We start from the raw sequence: 22,110 nt of genomic DNA, 5'->3' as shown, positions 1-22,110 counted from the left end.
GTGCGAATCAGGAGTCTTGTGGTAAACAAACATGGCTGCCCACCACAAGCAAACGAGCGGTCATGGAACTCGGAAAAAAGTTCAAGTACGTTCACACCTTTTTCTACTTTTTTATTTTGAGTAATCATGCGATATCACGCGTATCTACGTCGAACGATACTCTTCTCACCGGTGCCGATCGGCGTTATCGCCCCAACGAGCGCTTGGCGCCGCATGTCTATCCATCGGCTCGTCGTTCCTAATTGCCGCAAACAATTCCCAACCTCTGATCGTTATATTTAGGGCCGATCCTAACGTCTAGACGCTGTAATCTTTCCATCCTTTTAGCGTAAATGTAGTTTGACCGGGAACACCGCGTTTGTGCACCTCGAGGTACGAATGCGAGCAGCAGCTCTTCGCCGTTCTAAACACGCATCGGTGCCGTTTTGATTTACAGAGCGTTCGAGAATCGTGCGCTGCAAAATGCTTCAATCAACTCTCGCAGCACACGATTGTTCATGTCGTTCCGGTGCTCGGCGCAAATCACGCGCCTGTAGCTGGCTCTCATTCGCGTACCCGGCGGATTAAGATTGCGGGCAGTCTCCGGTGCGTTTGTTTGGATTACCTCGAAGATAAACGTTTTCTGTCTCCGGCAGCATCGGCGCGATATAAAAGTAAACATAAAACTAATCGCTCCCCTACAGGCAGCAAGAGCCAAGAGATCGCCGCACGATTATGAAGGCACAGGGTCTACGTTGAACAATCACTTCGGTTGAGGTTGCTCATACGTAAAAAAACACGAATTGGACGGTGTTGTTATTTTTATTTTTTTGCGTGTAATAATTGGTTGATTTGCTAGAGTAAGCAGCACTGAGTGATGGAGATTTGTAGTTTTTAACACTCATATTCAGCGTATAAGAAGAAACTTAGTGCGTTTTCCTCATCTGGCAGTGTTATCGTTGACACACCTTTCTGAATACCCGCGACGGTTAGAGCATTAGTAACATGCAAGCTTATAAATTGGATATCGGATGTTGAGATGAACATGTTCACCTCATTCGAGAAGCCTACGAACACAAGCTCATTGTAAGCGCTGCTGAAAAACAAACAATGTTGATTATAAGTACTAAGTCCATACACGCACACATAAAATAAGACTACATTACAAGATTCCTAGTTCATGCTCGGGCAGCTTAACGTTTCCTGTGTACCCTGTGTATTATGCGATTGGTTCATTCACTACTCTGAAGGCAGACTAAGAGGCATGGAAATAGCACTCATATCATTGGAAACGAGGAACTCAAACGAGCGGCGCTACTATTTCGGAAGTTTTCCGGAACTGACATCACAAATGTGAAAGTTACACGCCTCCTTGTTTTATCGAGGAACATGGAGATTAGTCACTGCTAAGGACGAACTCCGTGTACAGTGTCGCAATTTGTTTTGTTCTGAATTATGAGAGTCCCTTTTTAAACTTGCTGAAGTTGTCCATCGATCCTAAAGAAGTTATTTACTGAGCAGAGCATGGAGCAATATTGCCAATATGAACATGAGCCTCCTTTCGTTGGCTTTCTTAAATGACTTTCAAAACAGTCAATTCATCTTTTTATAAATTCATCCCTTAGATATACGAGCGCCTCCACTTCTCTGATTGCCTCTCCTCTGTTCAGCCGACACCATGCATAAGCAAAATTCTCATCTATAGTTGTCTAACAAAACTGGAGATGCCCAATTTCGCTCATTATCAATCTGTATTAATTAAAGCCGCTATTTTACAGTATAGCTAAATGACAACACACTGCTATTGAGAAGGAGATCCAACCGTCTCGCCCCTAGTAGCAAAATTGAGAACTGCACCGATGGGGAAAACAAAAACATAGATTATTTGTTTGCGTTTTGATGCAGCGCTCAACCCACGTGACTGAATGTTGCATCAGCGTTCGGCTGGGGCTCGTGTTCAATCAGTGAAGCCGGACAAGGACAGGGCAAAAAATTGGCCACGAGTCGCATGCATCTTTTGCCCCACGCTTAGTCGAGAAAGTCTAAGTAAAGAATCCACTGGACGTGCCTCGTGTCGGTAAACACATAACTCTGGGGAAGACAAGCTGGACGTAGCACCCTCTATAGTTCGATCTCCTCGCCAATACCACAGAGTATGTAGCAGTTTAAATAGCAGTTATACTATTACGTCTTCAAAAAGTGCATTAGTGTCTACAATCCTTTTCAACTTACGATAGACCGCGGCAGACGCTTCGAGCCGACAAAGCCAGTCCAATGCCACGCGGGTGTCATGTGACCTTTGGGAGGCATGCAGCGACGCATGGCGAGCGTGGTCTCGCGATACGTTTGCAGCGCCGGATTGACTGGAACGGTTCTTAGCATCCGCTGAAGTACATCGTGAGGTGGAACAGGGTGTAGCCCAGCTGGCCCAAGTCCCCAGTTCTGCGCGCCGACCTTGAGATACATCCTCGGCTCTGCCAGGTGTCCTACGTCATCCGAGAGGAAGTGGAGAAACATCACCGGTCTGGCGTCAACTCGCTTCAGTTCGATCCGTACCTCAACCGTCTTTACTCCGCGGGACGAGACTCCATCATCCGCATCTGGAATGCGCGCAACGCCGAGGTAACGATAGGCCCCGTCCCTTTCGTCTCAAAAAACGGTGTTACGAACCCCCTCTGACGAGCGCCCTTCCTCTTATAGGATCCGTACGTGCAGTCGATGGAACACCACACCGACTGGGTCAATGACATTGTCCTCTGTTGCGGCGGAAAAAACCGTAAGTCTCCTCCGTCCTTGTCTGCAACTACTTTTTAGGGACGGGTTCGTGAGTATGTGGAAGTCTCGAATCCTTGTCTCCGACCCTAGACCAAGAGATTCTTGGCTTGAAGGGTGGGCTAACAAGAGCGACGAGTTCTGCATGCTTCATTTGCCATGTAATGTAGACCGTACGGTCGAGCCTGGTTGGATGGTCGCACAATCTGGTGCGGAGTTTTTGCTACTTTCAGACGTACCATGGTGCATTTGCTCACGTTCCGTCGTTCGGTGTCTACTACCGCTCCAGATCGCCCTTTTTGGTCACCCGCCGCACTAATTATGGGTTGGCCTCGACGTCTCCTGTTTACTTCCCTTGGATAAGTCCTCATCTGACGAACTAAAGCCTTCTCGTAAAGTGTTTACCATATCAGTCATGAATCGTCCAAAAACTAGATGGGGCTGTAATAGTTTTGTTTAGCACTATTTTAATATTCGGGAAGTTTTCTGTGTCAGCGCCTGTGTGTTGCGCTACTCCCTTATGTCCTAAGTCTTCAGTGTTTGTTTGTGACTTTGGAACAACGCCTACGAAACTAACTTTAAAGAAAAGAGAAAAGGTCACCCCTTTGCCGTACTAGCGTGGCAAAGACAGTGGTAGCACGGAATGTGATGTGTTAGTGTGGAGAAACCATGCATGTGGAGACTGGATGGTGCAAAGTGGCCCTGCGTCGTGCAAGGTAAGCGCGTGAGCGCTCTACGGATATCTTACTTGTGGGTGCCATCTTCCGCGGTTGCTGCGTAAATGTGACTTTCTCGGAGCCTCTTGGAGCGTGAGATGCAGTGGGCAGATTGTGCTGAAAACAGAATAATTGGAACGCGGCAGTACCAAGCACAGCCCTGGCACCAGCTCGCGGCAAAAGAAAACCAAACGCCTGGAACTAATTCGACCTGTTGCGGCAAAGGAGTCTGCCTTTCTTTATTTTTTTGCTTTTCTGTCACTCTTTTCTGCACTTTTCTCTGGGAAAGCCCAGAGCGCACTTGTTTCACAAAGGAGAGTGCTGCTGTGTTTCTGAACACATGATGTTTCACCCCCGCCTAGAGTAACACGAAGGCACTCGAGGAAAAGGTTCGGTTGGCGCCGGTGTCCAATTAGTGAGGAGACGAGCGGTGCATTAGCGTTCAGCTGGCAGTCGGACTGTCCACTTCCGTTGCTGGCGCTTAACCGAATATGGTTAGGTGCCAATATTTAGTTTTTTTGTTTTTTTTGTTTTTTTTTTTTGTTTTTTGTAACTGAACAAGTTTTACTTTTGGCTGAAAGGTGTCTTTAGTTTTAGTTTAGGCCCTCTTTCATTTCACCTCATATTTGCCTCTCCGTACATCAACATTTAGAACCTGCTAACGAGCGTTAATTCCTTTTTGACTCGATGCAGTCATATCAGCGTCGAGCGACACCACTGTCAAGGTGTGGAATGCCTACAAGGGATTCTGCATGTCCACTCTCCGGACGCACAAGGTGCTCTTTATGTTCCTAAGTAATTTTCTTGTCAATGTCGATTTGTGACCGTCGTTGTTCCCCTCTGTTTCCAGGACTACGTGAAGGCCTTGGCATATGCCAAAGACCGCGAAAGAGTGGCATCAGCCGGCCTGGACAGAGTTATCTTCCTATGGGACGTCAACACCCTCACCGCTCTCACTGCGTCCAACAACACCGTCACGAGTGAGTGTGCTCTAGCCAGCTCTAGCCAATTACTAGGCTAGAAACTCGGCTCGTACTAGAGCCAAACGGAGTCGGCTCTAGTACAAGTTGACTGCCTGCGTTCTGGGCCACCATATTCCACTGTGTTTTTTTATGTGGTCAACTTGGGGGACCGTGTCACCAGCTGAGTCAGCCAAGTCACAGTGGCTGAAGGCAGTCTAGTATTTTATGGCATCCCTCAGATGAGCGATATTACTCTTTATTCTGGTTCACCGATCCGTTATGTCTGAGCAGTTTGCTCGTCTTTTTGCTACATCACTACACTCCTGAGCCAAAGCAGAGAATATTTATTCAGAATCGCTAGCCAAGGGTGCATCGAGGACGGATCGTTAAATCTATGCATATCCTCGGAGCGTAGTGTTCGGGAGAGCTGCTGCTGACTTCAGGTGAACCTGGTGCCCTCGCAGCATCCTCGCTGACGGACAACAAGGACAGCATCTACAGTCTGGCCATGAACCCCCCTGGTACGGTCATCATCTCCGGCTCGACGGAGAAAGTCATCCGGGTATGGGACCCTCGTACCTGCCAGAAGATGCCCAAGCTCAAGGGGCACACTGACAACGTCAAGGCACTCGTGCTCAACCGAGAGGGAACGCAGGTAAGGCGGCTGTGCGACAACGGCAGGTGTTCCGTAGTTGATGCGTGATGGACAAAGGTACGGGTATGGCCACCGTGAAATAATGGCAGATATTTTGTAATCGTTGCGCGACAAACCAGTAGCATGATTTGTGAGGATTCCTGTTGGCTAGTTGGCTGTCCGTTCTTATTGCGTTACACTTCTTAGGCATTACGACAAATGGTGATGCTGCGGCATTGTCACTCGTGTACTTCGAATTCTGCTAAAACTTGAACTGTGGAGTGCATGGATTAACAATGTTTTGCAATCTGGCAGTGCCACAAGGGGTCCAGCATCAAACTTAGTTTACTTTAGGATCGGTAGGGTTTCTTTTGCATCCACTTTGGTAAGCTGCAGTGGGCAAAGCACGGTTACGTTTTAGTTAGCGGATCGCGGCGGTGTTGCTTCGAACTTTAAAATTCATGCAAGTAAAGTTAGAATCCGCTAAAAAAAATCGCCGTTACTAGGAGATATTTCTGCAGCGTACTACGGTCGTATATAATTTGTTTGATAGGCTACGAGCACCACATAGTGCACTTGACAGGCACGTAGCCAGGGGGGTGCCCATGGGGCCCGCCCCCCCCCCCCCCCCGAAAACTTCCATTTTGCTGGGACCTCCTCTCCCCCCTCCCCCTGATACGGCATTTTGTATTGGGCACCCCCCCCCCCTTCCCCCCCCCTCCCCTCTGAAACAAAATCCTGGCTACGTGCCTGGCACTTAACATCTTTTTAAACTACGATCTGAAACGACGAGGGAGTGCGCATTACGTGAGTGCGTGCACCGTACTCCGGCACGTGTTACGCGACTACGCTTGTGAAATCAGAATCACCGAGATGGGAACATGTCCTTTCCTCCGACAGTGCTTGTCAGGGAGCTCGGACGGCACGATACGGCTCTGGTCGTTGGGACAGCAGCGCTGTGTGGCCACCATCAGAGTGCACGACGAAGGTGTCTGGGCACTTCAGGTGAGTCGCCTGATCCGGGACATTGAAGCAACTGTCAACTCATATGGTACTATACTCACTGACAGGATTAGAATGGCAGGACGTCTCTTTCAAACGCTCGGCCCCCAGCACGCTCTCGTTTCCCCCCGCCATGCTCTGGCTGCGCATGCGGCGCTAGAGGCTCACAAGAAGTGGACGCATTATCCTAGTTGTGAGGCTTGTGCTGGGGGTGGGAGGACCGAAGGACGACCCTGCCTTTCTCGTACCACGAATAACTGTTGTGAATGGTCCTTCGATCGCGAGAAGGCTCCACAAGAAAAGAGGTCGTCCCGGGAAGTTTTAGGCCAAGTTTTCTTCTGGGAAACAATGTTCAGGAACGAAACTTGTAAGGCTAACGTTTGTGGTACTATTCTTTCCTTTATTTCATAGACGTCGGGTTATTAAGAAGGCTACCCTAGTGATGCGCGCAGCGATTTCATTGGCCTTCTGTCGGCTTGTTCGTCGATCTGTGTGTCATGCAACTACATGCACTTCAGAGCATAGATTGTTGCTCCTATTTGACGGTGTTAAACACACCCTATGCACTGGGTCTTTGTTTCGTTTTGTTTTTTGTGTGCGTTTTATAAGTGAAGTTACATGAAGCTTCATTCACTGCCATACTAGGTTACCACCATCATGGTAGTTGCGAATCAGTGTGACATTTGTTGCGTTGCTAAGAATTTTATAGATTATGATCTGAAAAAAACTTGATAGAGATGCAGTTCTAGTATGCAAAGTATTAAGCACATCTGATGGTGCAAACAGGCTAAATTTTGTTTATCTTACAACACAGATTGGGTGGGTGGAGGGGTGGGGGCATGCTGCTTTTTTTTAAACTTAAATGCGAGAGCTCTCTTTCTTTAGTTTGCTATCTTGCTTCCAGTCCCTCAAGTGCAAAGAAAAGTTGGCTAATTTATGTGCAAAAACACACAAGTGAAAACCAGTTGCTCCCCTGATGCGTGTTTCTCATTTTCAGGTGAATGAGAACTTCACAACGGTTTTCTCGGGTGGACGGGACCGCAAAGTGTTCATGACGGACCTGAGGAATCCTGACAACCGTGCCTTGGTCTGTGAGGAGACGGCCCCGGTCCTGAAGGTGATTAATTCACTTTTAGTGACTGGGAAAGTGATTAAAGCATGCAAATAGTAGCCATGCATCACTTAATTTTCTCGATTTGATGAGGCTTGACTGTATATGACTGACATTTTGCTCAGCTTGAATGTAATAGGAGTAGCACATTAGCACATACTGCATTTGGTGCTGTTCATAACTTTATCACATTTCTGCACCTAAATATATGTGTATTTTGAATTGTATAGTTGGAGCCACATTGTGCATCTCATAGTGGCCCTAATTTAGTAAAATTGAGTGTGGTAACAAAAACTGGAAACATTCCAATGCAGCTTGATAACTATTGTACAACTCCATGCTTATATAATATAGTGTACTTCTGAATTGCATTTTGTATATGGACTTTAATGTTGATATTGTCACAAAGGACAGATGATGAGGCAACAACTGAACAAAAGCTAAACATTTAGTTTGGCAAACTTGTGCCGAAAACAAAAATACAAAGAGGTAGCGTTGCAGGCGTTTAAGGTCGGCGGAGCAGCACGGTTGAGCGCTGGAGCGAGGCTGACTTGTACGGTGCATTGCAGCTTCTTTTAAGCCTCCCCTGGGGGCCTAGAATATTCTGCCTCGATCCTTCTCAAACTATACATTCTGAACATGAATAGGCTAGATGGTTCTCCAGCCTTCTCGAATCTTCTAATTTCATAAAAAAAAGATAAAACGACACGCAGTGCCGGGAATCAAACCCAAGCCACTTGCGTGTCAGCCAAATGCGCTGCCAACTCGGCTATGTAAGCACGCTGCATTCGTGACAACATTCTTGACAAAATGAACTAGGCACAACTGGTATCTAATCCACATGAACTATTTAATTCTGATATGCAGGATATCTAGTACAATGTAATAATAGTGCAAACAATTCATCCAACATTTTGGTGTCAACCTTTTTGCCATCGACCCATCGAACTCATATTTAGCATTTATGGGCACTTCCTCGCCAATAGAAAAAACTGAAAGCTGTTGTTATGCGGTAGCGAGCTTTGCCTCGTCGTAATGTCCGGGCCAACGAAATGGGTCAGAGGTCTCGAATGAGCACCAATGTTTTTTGCAGATGATGCTTTGCCACGACACATCTTCACTCTGGGTCGCCACCACAGATTCTTCAATCAAAAGCTGGGTGAGAGTTTCCGAGGCTTTGCTGAAATCGTTTCATAGCTCAAAATGTACTCGAACCCACTCTAGGTGCACAACTATGATCGGTGCCTTTTGAAACTCTCAATCACCGGCATCGTTGTCATTGACAGTTTCCTCACCGATTCGTTTTCAGCCCGTGAATAACAGGTGTTCCCAGTTGGACGACTACGACGTCGAGACGCTGGTGCCGCTCAGCCAGAAGCCACAGTCATGCATCAAAGGTTTGTATTTTTTACGGTTGCGTGATTTCGACCATCTTGCGCTGTGCGCCGTTTCTCTGCATGTTTAAGTTTGTGACCGTCGTCATTAAGGCTAGTTCACACTTTTGCGTCCAACCGTGACCGAGCGCATTGTGGCCGCTTACTATGCTTTGATAACTGCAAAATTTGAGTCCGATTTATTGCGTGGAAACTGTGTTATATACGCGATGTTACATTGCTTTATGATTGTAATTATAATTTATTTTCAATTATATTTTATATTGTATTTATGGCAGAAAAGAGCCACCAGGGTAAGATGCAGCCAACAGAAACTGTGCACATCATTCAAGTTACCTTCTGCCTTGCATGGCTGTCAGAGGACCTTAAAACATGCAATGAAGTCGATTTCGGTTTGAGATGAAGGAAGCAGGTCGCTATTTTCCCTAAACAAAGTTCCGAAGCGATTCAATAAATTGGTGTCGCTAGAATGGCATCGCTAATCCACTGTTCGCTCAAATGAACACCGCCATTCGCTAAAGTGTTGCTCAATGAAACATCTTTTGTGAGACTTCGTTCGCTAAAACGTGTTTCGATTAAGTCAGTGCCTCCCAGGTCGTACCCAATTCAACTTTAATCACGGCACATGGTAGCATGCTAATACTTCAAGATTTATAGTTACTACCATTTTGACGAAGTGAAGAGAACAGTACCTGCAACATAGTAACTTCACTTAGTTACAAGTTATTGGAAAATGTACCTAAGATACAGACACAGATACCGAAAAATGAAAGTACCTAGGTTTCACCTCAGGTACAACAAAAGTACCTAGATAACGATTTCCACTTACTTGTACCTCGGTACTTTACAACCCTAGTCACGGGGCATACAGACGAATTCAGTTTCCCCGCTAAATTTGGAGGGGAAATTGACGTCACGTGAACTATACACCAGTCTAGTTTTCTTGCTATTGGTGTCACTTGACATGATGTGACATGACCTGTACTATTCGAGACTGTATATACAGTGCAGTCCACTTATAACAGTATATTACTTATAATGATCAGTCTTTAGAGTTTTTAGTCCAGATACGATAAACGATTGAATTTTTGGGTTTTCTCATTATTGTTATAAGTGGATTGCACTGTAGTAGTAGTCTTCTAAACAAATTAAAATCATTACTTAAACACTGCATTTCATGCATCATAGAGCTTTAAAAATAAACATCGCTTCCATTTCTTTTTTCTTTTTTTTGCCTTTGTGGCATTGAAGTTTTGAGGTTTTTTTTGGATTGACCGAATTGACCAAAACTTTACTGGCTAATATTTTCTGGATTTTATTGGATTTATCTGAAAACAGAATCCTAGTTACAGGCAACCATTTTTCATAAGAAGTGCTTAGATTTTGTCTTGCAAACAGTCCAAAGCCTTCATTCTAGTTATAGACATTTCAAAAGTGTTCCAGCACTACCCGATAAATGCTGCTAGTGTGCCTCTGTGTTCTCTTGTTCAAAGTGGGCACACAAACACAAATGTGCGAATCGGCCGTTAGTCTTCTAATCCTTAACAGTTTCGATTAGGTGCACAAAGGCATCATTTGAGTTACATATGTCGTGACGTGCGTAATTTTTTCACAGGAAATCCGAGCATACGGCACTACACGGTACTCAATGACAAGCGTCATGTTCTCACCAAAGACACCGCATGCAGTGTGGCTGTTTGGGACGTTCTCAATGTGAGTTTTTTCTTTGTAGTATGCTATGGTTGCTCAAAGAGAGTTAGTTCTCAGCGACATTTTAAGAGAAAAAGATATACGGCTTTAAAGAAACGCTGACAGGGTATTTACACTCAGCAAGGTTTTTATTTGTACATGACGTATGAGAGCCCAACTACCCAGAACTCAATTTGCAGCTCGAAATTCGTTTTTTTTCCGCCCGAAAACTGCCGACCGAGAAATGGACGGTTTGAGTCGCGCTCACTCTCCTCTCCGTGGCCACGTGCCACTCCCTATGGTTTAGGCACAACCACCAAATATCATCAAAGTCGTGGGTCATCGAAGCCACACCCTCAATATTAAAAATCGAAAAAAAAAAAGAATATGATACCCATTTGTTGATCGAACAAAAAAACAGTTGCAGAGCCACGTGACTTTCAGCAACTCTCTCCTCCTCTATATTTTTCTTTTTCTCCTCTCCAGTTTCAGTTTCAAACAGTTGCATTTTTTTACTTTATTAAAAATGTATGTGATGCTGTAGCAAAATATTAATTGTGTAATCTTCTGACACCATATAAAATCGCCTGGCAAAAGATGAAAAAAATTTTTAGGGGGTGTCAGTGCCCCTTTAAATATACGGTATAAATATTTTTATAAAGTAATTTTATTGTCAATTAGTACAACTTCTGAACTATCTTCTGTATCCTTTACAATGTGCACGTTGGTGGAAGTCAGCTGTTGGAAGTTTGTGTTTCTTCTTCAGGCGTGTAAAGTGGAAGACCTTGGAGCAGTCGACTTTGAAGCCGAAGCCAAAAAGAGATTCAAGATGGTCTATGTTCCGAACTGGTTTTCCGTCGACCTCAAAACAGGGGTGAGCAGCCTTTTTACTTACTAGTTCATGTCAAGAATCACAACTTCCAAAAAAAATTTTTTTTTTGTGATATTGGCAGTTGCATGCTGGTGGGCATTTCCAAGCTGGTGCACATATCATAACAACACTGGGAGATGATTCTATCATGTCGACATGTACATATCGGAATGTTAGTCTTCTGACAGCCTATTCATTCAAAAAAACTCACTGTGCATAGTATAAGGTGACAAAATTTTTGGAAGTACATTCAATTTTATGTTAGCTATGAAAAGACACAAAATAATCTGGCAGCGTTGAATGAACAAGTGTGCTGGACTAGGCAATGTTGATATTGAGAAATAAGAATTTAGGGAAACATATGGACAAAGCATTGGCATCATCATTCATTTTGTGTAATAAGAGCTCGCGTGGAGATCCCGTTTCCCCTATTTTTTCGGGAAATACAGAGCCCAACTTCCGGTTCCGACGGTGAGGTGGAATTTTGAGCGGGTACAGATAATTCCGACTGTTGGGGAAAAATTTCTGAAACTCTGTTTCATGCCAAACGTCTAGACACACGGACACACCTTTTCACGGCGGCTGCCAGTGTGCCGGATACGCAATATGTTCATGAACACAAAAGCCAGGGAAGGCTCTCGGCAGTCTTTTTGGTTTCTCTTTGAAAAAGCTTGAGGACGCATCGCCGACATTTAGTTCTGCCAAATATTTGTGTCGAGTCTTCAATGGCGAATGGGGGAACGCATCAAATGCAGATGCTCTGTGTTCACTTGGATGATCCGGACTGCTTTGCTGCCTGGGTCTCCGCAAAAGAGTCCGGACTCGGTCCTTCCGACGGAGGCCCCGACCCCAAGAGTAAGTCGGCGCGTTCGGGAAACGGCGACGTGAGAAAACAGATCAATCAATTGTGTTTGTCCACATTGTGAAAATGACAGCAAAGAAGAATCAGCAGACAGAAGCATTGTGGAAGAGGGGAATAAATAAATATTGAAAAGAGTAGTGACTAAAATTGAGTGGTCACTAATCCGTGGAGCTCTGATTTGAGTGACATAACCCCCCTTGCACTGCCTTTCCACATGTATCTTTTGGCGTCATTTGGAGGGGTTAGTGTTAGTTTTTTTTGCAGGCAATGCAAACAGACCTTGCTCGTCTTCACTGTGGAGCTTAAACCTTCAATTTGTACGCTATGTAATTCAATTATGAAGTTATTTGAAAGACTTCCAAAATTTGTGTTTCATGGCCTTGTGCTTTCAGCTTGGAGTAGTGTAAAGAGGTTGGAAATATTGTCCAGTGATGCTCCTCTTCTGCTCTAACAATTATCTCATCGTTTCTGCACCGGGTAAAAGCAGCATAAAATATTTTTAATGTGAGAAAGTCTTTGTCTGTGCAAGGTTTTAAAGGGATACTACAACGAAATTTCAATGCTTATTTCTTGGTCTATGCCTGTTCAAGACAGCAGTATCACATCGGACACACCAATTTTATGTCTGAAAAAGACACAAAAAGAAATTTTAAAATGAATTAAATGATTAGCAAAGGGCACCTGGTGGATATTGCTAAAGCCTTGTCTGTAATGCCCATCTAGGAACCTTGACAGGTAGTGATGGTAACCGTCTCGCCTTCGGCTACCACGAAAGAAGAGGGGAAGGAGGAACTCCCCTTTCTTCAAGTCTCTCTTTTATGTGTCCCAGACGTTGCTAGTGTCCCTCTACAAGATTATAGAAGATTAACCCGTCACTCAGAATTCATACAAAAGCAGCTTAGGGGTTAGTTGTGGTGGCTGGAACGGCTAGGGCATCCTGTCGACATCAGCCTCACCACAGCTGTGCTCGTCCTGAGACAATCTATGTCACGATTGCGCCGAATGTCACGTGCTGTCCACTAGCTGCTCTCCGAGCGCTTGCTAAAGTGGGCCGTTTATAACAAAAAATAGAGCCATCAGGCTCAAAATACAAACGTGTGATTGTCATTTACGAATATTGTGGATCATATTCAGCCTATTTCTGAACGCGACGGGTATATTTCAAACTCCGTTGAAGTACCTCTTTAATAGACTGATAATCTGTATAAATAAATGGTTGTGTAGACTTTTTTTCTGCAGAAAAAGTGTATAGAGATGTGGGCATTTGTTTTCCAGTCAACCTGGGAGGCCTGTTGCTTCAAGCATTGCTCGAAAATTGGCCACCAACTTACACCAACGATGAAGAAGGCGAAAATGGTAAGGTTTTTTTTTGTGGTTCCTCAGACTATGAAGCTTTGTTTCCATTTCTGTGCAACTGTCTTTTTAAGAAATGTGCACGTACAGACGCCGGACATGTGAGCTACCACATTGGCGCGTCGAACGGAGTGGATGAAATCTTGCATGGGCTGCTTCGAGCATTGCCATGCTTTGGGAGCCAGGCTATTAGGACCGAGCCATCATGTTAACGAAAGCCCAGATAGAGGGTTTTTATCGGCATTGCGCCGTAAAATGCGGGGATGCAAATAATCTCCCTGTGTCCATCTCCTTGATAATGAAATAGGAAATGGGTTGGCTTTTCATTCTGGTAGCTCGTGCCTGTTTACTGTACACTGTTGATTTTGGGGTAAGCGTGTTCTTTGCAACATTGTACGAATTCAGTTTTTAGCGAGCACTGAAACTGAGCACCAGTCATGTCGGTTCTTTCTGATTTAATTATTTACGTTCCATGTCCTTTGTTTTAGGGACTGGGACACTAGCCATGAATGGGGATCGACAGAAACCCGGCAACATGTATTTTAGCGTTCCAGACCACACACCTGTCACTTTTAGGTGAGCCTCCATCTCTTCATAGTCTGCATTCTCATACTAAAATCTATCTTCATGGAGTTTCAATACCATCATTGATACTTGAGTGAACACTGAATAGCACACTCCGTTTTTAGTTGATTTTGAAAGATATTAACATAGATATGTAAGCCGTGGCAGACCAGAACATTTTTGCGGGAAAGGAATGACATTTGTTAGGCTGTCGTAAGTCGTCTATCAAACTACCAGCTTTTGTACGAAGGTTGACACGTAAGATCAGATTTTTTGCACGAATATTTTCAACCACAGGCCATCTGCCTTGCAATGGCATCCTTTCTCAAAGCCATATAAGTGTAGCAGCAGTTTGGCCAGTGCAAGACAGCTGCTAACCTAGGGTTTTAAGCACACAGCAGGCTATGGCAATTACCCGAAGCGATGCTTTGATTGAGCGCCTTCATTATTTTGCAGTGAAGTTGGCGGCCGAACTCTGCTCAGGCTACTGGTTGGGGACGCCGGTCGGGAAAACGAAGAACTGCTTCTCAATGAAACTGTTCCCACTTGGGTCACAGACGTCGTCATTTCCGTAAGTGTCCATTTGTCTCGTAATCTCGCACCTTCGAAAGACTTTAACTGACTAGGCCAACAAGTTTGCCAACTTCTCCCACAAACATGACAAAAACACCTTGGAGAGAGAGTGGCCATCGGTTTCGTTGACCGACAACGAATACAAATGTTTGTGGTGATACACGACACTGCCAGAGTGTGACCAGGTCATTGTAAAGTCGTTGTGCCTCTCGCGTTTCAAAGAAAGTTGAGGGCCGTGAGGGTGTGAGGGCCATGAGCGTGCGAGGGCCATGAGTGTTTGAGGGGTATGAGGGCCATGAGGGCGGGCGGTGAGTGCCTGAGGGGTAAGAGGGCCATGAGGGCGGTGAGTGTGTGAGGCCTTCTTCAGATGGAGCAACTTTCTCAGCAATTTTGGTGTTGCTGGCAGATTGCTCCCTAGATCGGCACGAATTGCTGAGATCGGGTCGGGCTCGAAACAAGCGAGCAAGTCGGAGCAATTCGAATTTCTTCATGTGCGGGAGATCCTAGACCCTTCGCAACGAAGAACCCTAACCCAAGTTGTAGAAGACGATTCCTCCTCCAGTGCGAACGATTAAGACGGCTCGGACCTGAGCTTTTGAATAAAGTTTTCCTCCTCCTCGAAGACGTTTGAAGCGGCTGCATCCAATCAGGGACGCAATATTTTCACGTGATGCCTCGTGCCGGTGATGATGACAACAAAAGACTTGGTTCTGGTTTAAAATTGATCGTTTTTGAAAATAAACTGTTTCAGAAAGATTCATTAGTATTCTCAACGAGATTTAAATGCATAAAAACATGTTTATGGCATGTAGTTGTGTGTCTCAATAGTGCACGAAAAATAAAATTTAATGATGATGGTGGCAAATTGTAGCAATGGGTTGCTGCGTGTGAACGCGGGCGGCCCGTATTGCTGGTGTTGCGACGTCAAGTTTCTGGGCGAAATTGCCCCATCTGAAGCGGGCCCGAGTGGTGCGAGGGCCATGAGTGCGTGAGGTGCGTGAAGGGTATGAGGGCGGTGAGGGGCGTGAGGGCTATGAGTGCGTGAGGGTGGTGAGTGCGTGAGGGGCGTGAGGGCCATAAGTGAGTGAGGGGCGGTGAGTGGCGTGAGGGCCGTGACTGAGTGAGGGGCGTGAGGGGCATGAGTGTGGTGAGGGGCGTGAGGAGTATGAGTGCGTGAGGGCCATGAGGGTGGTGAAGGGCGTGGGGTCCATGAGTGTGTGAGGGCCGTGAGTGTTTGAGGGCCATGAGTGCTTGAGGGCCGTGAGGTTCAGTGAGGGTGAGTGAAGGGCTGAAGGTGAGTGTAACTGTGAGGATGAGGTTGAGTGAGGGGCTGAAAGTGAGTGTAGCTGTGAGGGTGAGAAGAGTGAGGGGCTTAGGTGAGTGTGGCTGTGAGGGTGAGGGTGACGTAAAATGCCGACTTATGGTCTTTTTATGTTTGGAAGATAATGTAGGAGAAAATAATGAAGGTAACAGTGTTATTGATTACAGTGATGTGATTGCTGCGCCGTTTGCGCCAAACTGCGCCAAGGGGCTAACCCTGCTACAACATCCTGCTACATTTTGCCGAAATATGGGTAATCTGCGCCAAGCCTGTGCCAAAGGACTAATTTCGGTCGCCTTTTAAAACCGAAACTAAACTGAGTACCGTAATGGAGCATGCGGGAGCTAGGTGGCGCAAGCGTTCGCCTGACACAAAGTACCCTGCATCGCTTGTCCATCCAGTCTTGAAAGGTTTTCCCGCCGTGTCTCGTTTCGCGCTCTCATCGTCTTGTAGATCTCGTCTCACGTCATTCTAAAAATAATTGTAACGATAGGTGCAAGCATGTCCGGACGCTTTGGCTCTAGCGTGGCGGGTTCCAGCCATGCCGTCATGTCGTGACACGAAACCGCGTTTTGCGTGGCGGGACTTACTTTGCGAGCTGAAGCACTAGCTCCTGAAAGCAACGGCCATGAGAAAACTAGATTTGGTCCCCGCCTACCAGTCACCATGGTTCAATGACGTTGGGTGTTGCCGTCCCTACGTCGCTGCAGATATGGCGCTTTCTAAACTGAAACTAAGGACCGCCGCAAGGTCATGAACAGTCCTGTTCTTGTTTAAGTCATACGCTACTACAGAAATCTCTCTTTAACTCAAAGACTGCTGTGTCGAAGTATTGATTACCTACGTTTCTCTTGGTGGGCTATCTTTTGAGAGGGACCCCGGTACGTGAAAAGTCTGCCGTGAAAGAAAGTTGGTGAAGAGAAGCGAGCTAAACAAAGAAGGAAAAAATGTCTGCACGCTGAACCCGCACAGCGGGCTTGTTTGTCTCGAGTTCAGTCGTTGCACAAAGCGCCCCAAGAACTTTTTCACCCCAACTCGCAATGTCTTGCGTAGATGTGCTCAGGTTCTTTTGTTCTGTGTGTCTAGCTTCTCGCATGCCGGCCTAGCAAACACACGCCGCTGGACCTTTACAATTTGCATACAATTTCGGGAACTAGTACGGAGCGGGGTGGCGTTGTTCGGTGTCGATCGGACAGTCGTCTCCGCTCGCACGACGAAGCGCGAGCAACTGCAAGCTGCCGAAGTTTCCCCCACGTGCATGTGAACATGATTGCACGACAGAGCCACCAGCCGGGACGCTTGCGATCCATTGTTTTACGTTCGCTTGCTTTTGACGAAAATCTGGCACGTCGGAAACCAGTAAAGCGGTGGCAGGAGGTTTTTCGGAATTGCTCGGCAACGCCTACAGCACTGTAGACTTGTGGCATGCCTCAATGTTTCTTTGGAGGCGTTGAAAGTGGACATTCATTACTAGCCGAAGGCAAAGCGAGGCTTGCAGCAGCCTTTCAGTAAGTTTTGAAGAGCAAAAGGAAAAGCACCCGCTAGTCGTGTTGCACATTTTTCTTGTGTACAGTTTTGCATTGCACTGTAGTAGTTACGTGTTTCATCAGTTGGAGACTGCTTCAGTTTATTATATTATATAACTAGTCAACTTTATGCTTAGGCATTTACTACTCAGATGCTCATTTTTAAATAAATTTAATATGTGCAGTTTGGCTCTTATTTATTTATAGTGGGTACATATATATGTATAATTTCACTGAAGCATTGCAAAATGTCTCGTGTCATTGGCATTTCAGTTAACATGTTGTAAGACTCCCAGGTGGTCCAACTTGACCATAATTTGTTCATTGCAGCAAGCAAAGGGCCCTTCATCTGTCCAGCACTTAAAACAAATATTTTCATTTTTCTAAGAATATCTGCTCCAAAAGCCTGTTTTTGCTGCTCCGAAACACTGTTTTGGCTGCTCCAAAAGCCACATTTACTGCTCCAAAACACTGTTTTGGGCTGCTCCAATGGCCACCTTTGCTGCTCCAAAATGCTGTTTTGGCTGCTCCGAAAGGTGCTCCAAAACGCCTTAGGCCAATCACATCACTGTGATTATGTTTGTAGGTTTTTGAGTATGCAGTACTGTCTTTGCAGAAAAACATGCCACGGTTCAACAAGATTCCATTCTACCTTCTGCCTCACTCATCTTCAGGGGTCAAGCCTTTGCGGAGGTGAGTGCTGGTTGTGTGGTACGCTCGAGCTTGCTGTGGCGCTGAGCTGGCTCTTGCACCTTCCAAGCAAACAATACATAGCAGTGGTATATAACTGGTTTTGAAGATAAGCTAGAAAGAGAGAAGAAAAACAAGGAAAATATTTCGTCGTTAATCAGAGGTGTAAAGTTTTCATAAATTCTGACTGATCACAGAGAAATATTTTTAGAAGAATTGGTGTATTTTATTTTTTACTAATTTATTTTTAGAATTAGCTGTTTGCAAGGCTGCTTTATGTTGAAGCAGCCATCCATATTTATCTAATCTGATTCAAAAGTTTGACAAACGGCAAGCAGACGGATGTGCCACGCTTCTGTGTGGTTAAGAGCATCCACTGTTGTGCGGTGCTTTTCTCAAGGGCCCGTATAATTAGATGGAAATAAATGCTTCAGTTTGTGTCACTCTGATTTTTCTTCAAGTTTTTGCTGTTATGAATTAAGGAACTTGCTCGTAAAGAGTTTTTCGCATGTGAAGCATGGTCTAGCTGTCAACATGGTTTATGTCGGCAAAACTGGCATAGGACGACGTTAACCGCTCTTTCGATAAACAGCGTTTTCATTGTTGCTTCTTGACAACAGAGCTGTATGTGTCTGTTCCTCACTCATTTCGTGTTCCCTTTCTGTTGGTGCCAGAAGTTCAGGCAAGGTAACCTTTACGTTCTGTCTTCAGGGACCGTCTCTCGGCGAGCGACATGCTGCAGGTGCGCAAGGTCATTGAGCACGTCTACGAGAAGATCATGGGAGCCGGTTCGGACGCAAGTTCGCAGACGGCTGGTCAGCAAGGAAGCACGGGAGGACAAGAGAAGGGAGAGCCCAACCCCGGGGCAGAGGACGAGAGGACGTCCATTGCCGAGGAGAAGGTGGAGCTGCTCTGCCAGGACCAGGTCGGTTCAAGGTCAAATGAAGGTTGTGTTGGAGGCCCGAGGGTTGGTTGGGTGGCGTCACGGTGTGCCTGGGGCGTGGAGTCGCTTTTCAGTGCTTTCAAAGGCAGGTTTAGGGACAAGTTGCATTGGCCAGAGAAGCAATTATAAAGGTTTTGTAAAGGTCACCGAGACACACTTCAGACATGAGGTAGTTCGGAAATCGCGCAGCGGTCAAGAGCTCTCGGGACATCATCAGACTGCACCGAAGAGCTTATTTGAAGGTCGCTACGTCTTTGCTAAAAAGGGCTGCTGCATCGAGGGTTTTGTCGACATTAGAATAATATATGGAGGGGATTGTCGAGGCCGTTGATTACAGGTCGTCGTGACTTTCTCTGGGGGAAGGCTTTTGCTGTCTCTGTCACTTTATTACATTCAAGCGTAATACAACTGCTCGTGCAATCCACACGAGTAGTTGGAGGTTATACGAGTGTTACCGTCAACCTTTGGTGTTCTCAGCATACTAACATAGGTTTGACCAGAGGAGAATCGGCGACTCCTTCACCGGGGGGAAGAGACAAGGGATGATGTTTTTAGTTTTTTTGTCCAATCCCCAAAGGCCATCCTGATGATATCCCACGCCGCATGGTGATAGTTACACAATTGCAGAGGGTAAGCAAATTGGCGAAGAAAAGAAATCATAATTTTGGTTCTCAATTTCTAGGCTAGGCGGCGCAAGCTACCACCCGTTATGAAGGGTACAAACTAGTATTAGCCATCCAACATTGTATGAAGGTGTGAAGGTCATCTTAGCATTTTAGAGTTGTGCCAAAGTAAAGAGGCAGGTTTCGAAATGCCCTTTGGACTCTTGCTGACTCGTCCCCGTCACATACGGCACGACGCAGGTTCTAGAGTCGACGATGGACCTGCGGACAGTACGGCACTTCGTGTGGAAGAGCGGCGGTGACCTGGTTCTGCACTACCGGCCAGTCAAGTGACGCCGGCCGCTGGCCTGGAGCCTACTCCGCAAGAGCTGCCACCGTGCCGTCGGAACCATCTTTCTGTGATACGCGCGCCGATTCCCGTCGTTCCCGGGCTCGGTGCGCCCACCAACCACCGTGCTGGCGAGACACTTGTCGCGAGCAACCCATCATCAACCATGCAACAGAAGCCTCCAAGTCACACACCGCTGCCGCCGCCATCGCCGCCACTAGAAGAGAGTCGTGTATCCGTAAAACGAGATGCAGCTTCTTTTCATTCCTCGTTTTAGGTGTGGTCTGCAGGCGATGCATCCTTAGCAGATGATGCATCCTAAGCAGATGATGCATCCGTAGCAGATGATGCGTCCTTAGCAGATGATGCATCCACTGCAGACGATGCATCCACAGCAGACGATGCACCCTTAGCAGACAATGCGTCCGCAGCAGACGACGTGTCTGTAGCAGACGATGTGTCTGCTAGGAGAGAACAAAAGAAAATCGTTGGTAGGGTTTGCAGGAGGGCGTAGAGCAGCTACAGAAGGTGCACAAACCCGAGTTCTGTTTTCCCGCTTGTACTAGTGGCCGACCTGGGTTGTGGTTTTTGGACGTGTTTCGAGCATGATGCATGCAGGCTGCCGAGAGTTGCCGGCAGGACACAAAACTCTTTGGTTTTGTCCGGGCTCCCTTTCGGATTTTACAAAGAATGGCTGCTTGAATCTTGCTTTCTTGCAGCATGTTTGGCTGGGATTTAGAGGTACAGTAGGGCGGATGCTACCAGTTCCAATTCTCCAAGTCCATGTGCCTGTTGGGCTTGTGAACAGCCTTGTAACAGCCGACAGGGCAAGCTTTGTGTAAAGTATGGTTTCAGTGTATTTTTTTTGGGGGGGTTCGAAAGGAATCTTTTTTTTTTTTTTTTTTTAGGCTTAAGTTTTGAGTTTGTGCCAGGATGCAACATACAAAGCAAACAGATGATGCTGTGCAAGCTGAATAACTTAATCTCAACTTTACAGATTCCGGGCATTTTAACAGGCTACTGTTTTCTCGCCGTCAATATGCATTCGTGCCGCCACGCCTGCCTTCGGGCATTTTGCTAACGAGCGTACCGGTTTTGCGTTTGTTTGACTCAGCTTAGACGCGCAAAATTATTGTGATGCAACTGCCATTTTTTCTCTTTTTGTTTTGTTGCAGGGACATGCACACAGGTCATGTCAAGGGCAAAAAGACATACTGTTAAAGAGCCACAAGCTCGCAAAATGCATGAGATCATGTAACCAGCCTCAAGGCATTTGCATTGCATGTGGCTCCTACAAAGCGACAGAAGGAGATGCTTGAAATACTTGCCTCTTTTTTGTTTTCTTTTTCTCTTGGGCGTTTTATTTTCGGTAGTGGCTTGGGTAATCACAGGGTCCGTTTTCTTTGTTTGTTTTTATTTGTCTCTAATGCTAAAGACAACCAACAGTTACTCAGCGTCTTCAACATGTTTTTGTGTGTTTTGCACTGGTAAAGAAAACGAGAGAATATGTAGGCATACTCGTACAAAAACAAAAAAGATGCACCCTCTTTTTTTTTTTTCTATGTGCCAAAGGAGTTGAGGGTTAGAAGGTGTGTGACGTTAACAAGGTAGCGTCGGCAGACGGGAGATTTAGTTACTGGACGTGGAGACTTTGTCTTACTAATGGCGGTCACAGCTGATACTAGTCATCCAGATGCAGGGATGGGCTTGGGTTGACGGAAAACTTCATTCCAGCGTCCTTGCTTGCAAAGAAAAAAAATAAAATAAAGGCAGATGTTTAGTTTTTTAGTTGTTTTCCTCCTTTCTTTACTTGGGTTGGTGGTGACAGTGATTTCCCTAGACACCCCCCAGGGGGCGGAAGGAGGGGGGGGGGGGGGGGGGTGTAACCCCTCTTGTTTTTCTGAAGGCACCCCCTTAATTAATTTGCAACGACTCCTCTATTATTAGTGCTCCCCACCCCCCCTAAAAATTTAGACCCCTCCCCCTTCCGCCCAATTTAGAGCCCAATTTCAATTCCTGGGGAAACCGTGAGATTGAGCACTAGAGGTACACAATCTCTGAGCTTGTTTACCTCATTTCATAACGCTTATGTTAATGAATGTAAACAAATCAACTGCAGTATGTTCAACTGGTTTAGACTGAACATAGGCACATTATTGTGGGGTATGTTTTTGGTGTGAGCCCTTGATCAGAACCT

General features: G+C 46.0%; 1 protein-coding gene across 1 annotated transcript; it reads left to right on the top strand.

Moving 5' to 3' along the window:
• Positions 1-4: 4 nt before the first annotated feature.
• On the top strand, positions 5-21,701 carry LOC8029415 (WD repeat-containing protein 48). Its single transcript, XM_029968350.3, has 19 exons — positions 5-85; positions 2,461-2,601; positions 2,680-2,755; positions 4,161-4,243; positions 4,318-4,447; positions 4,894-5,084; positions 5,964-6,068; positions 7,063-7,182; positions 8,270-8,335; positions 8,486-8,573; positions 10,186-10,283; positions 11,026-11,133; positions 11,886-11,985; positions 13,268-13,348; positions 13,834-13,921; positions 14,366-14,480; positions 17,946-18,022; positions 18,731-18,944; positions 19,826-21,701. The coding sequence occupies exons 1-19, from the start codon at positions 32-34 to the stop codon at positions 19,916-19,918; spliced, it is 2,028 nt and encodes a 675-aa protein (XP_029824210.1). The 5' UTR covers positions 5-31; the 3' UTR covers positions 19,919-21,701.
• Positions 21,702-22,110: the final 409 nt, after the last annotated feature.

This window comes from Ixodes scapularis, unplaced genomic scaffold (assembly GCF_016920785.2).
Source record: "Ixodes scapularis isolate PalLabHiFi unplaced genomic scaffold, ASM1692078v2 PGA_scaffold7__128_contigs__length_106722199, whole genome shotgun sequence".
Classification (NCBI taxonomy): domain Eukaryota; kingdom Metazoa; phylum Arthropoda; class Arachnida; order Ixodida; family Ixodidae; genus Ixodes; species Ixodes scapularis.
Note: the sequence above shows the minus strand (reverse complement) of the source record. Positions and strands in the feature narration are given on the sequence as shown.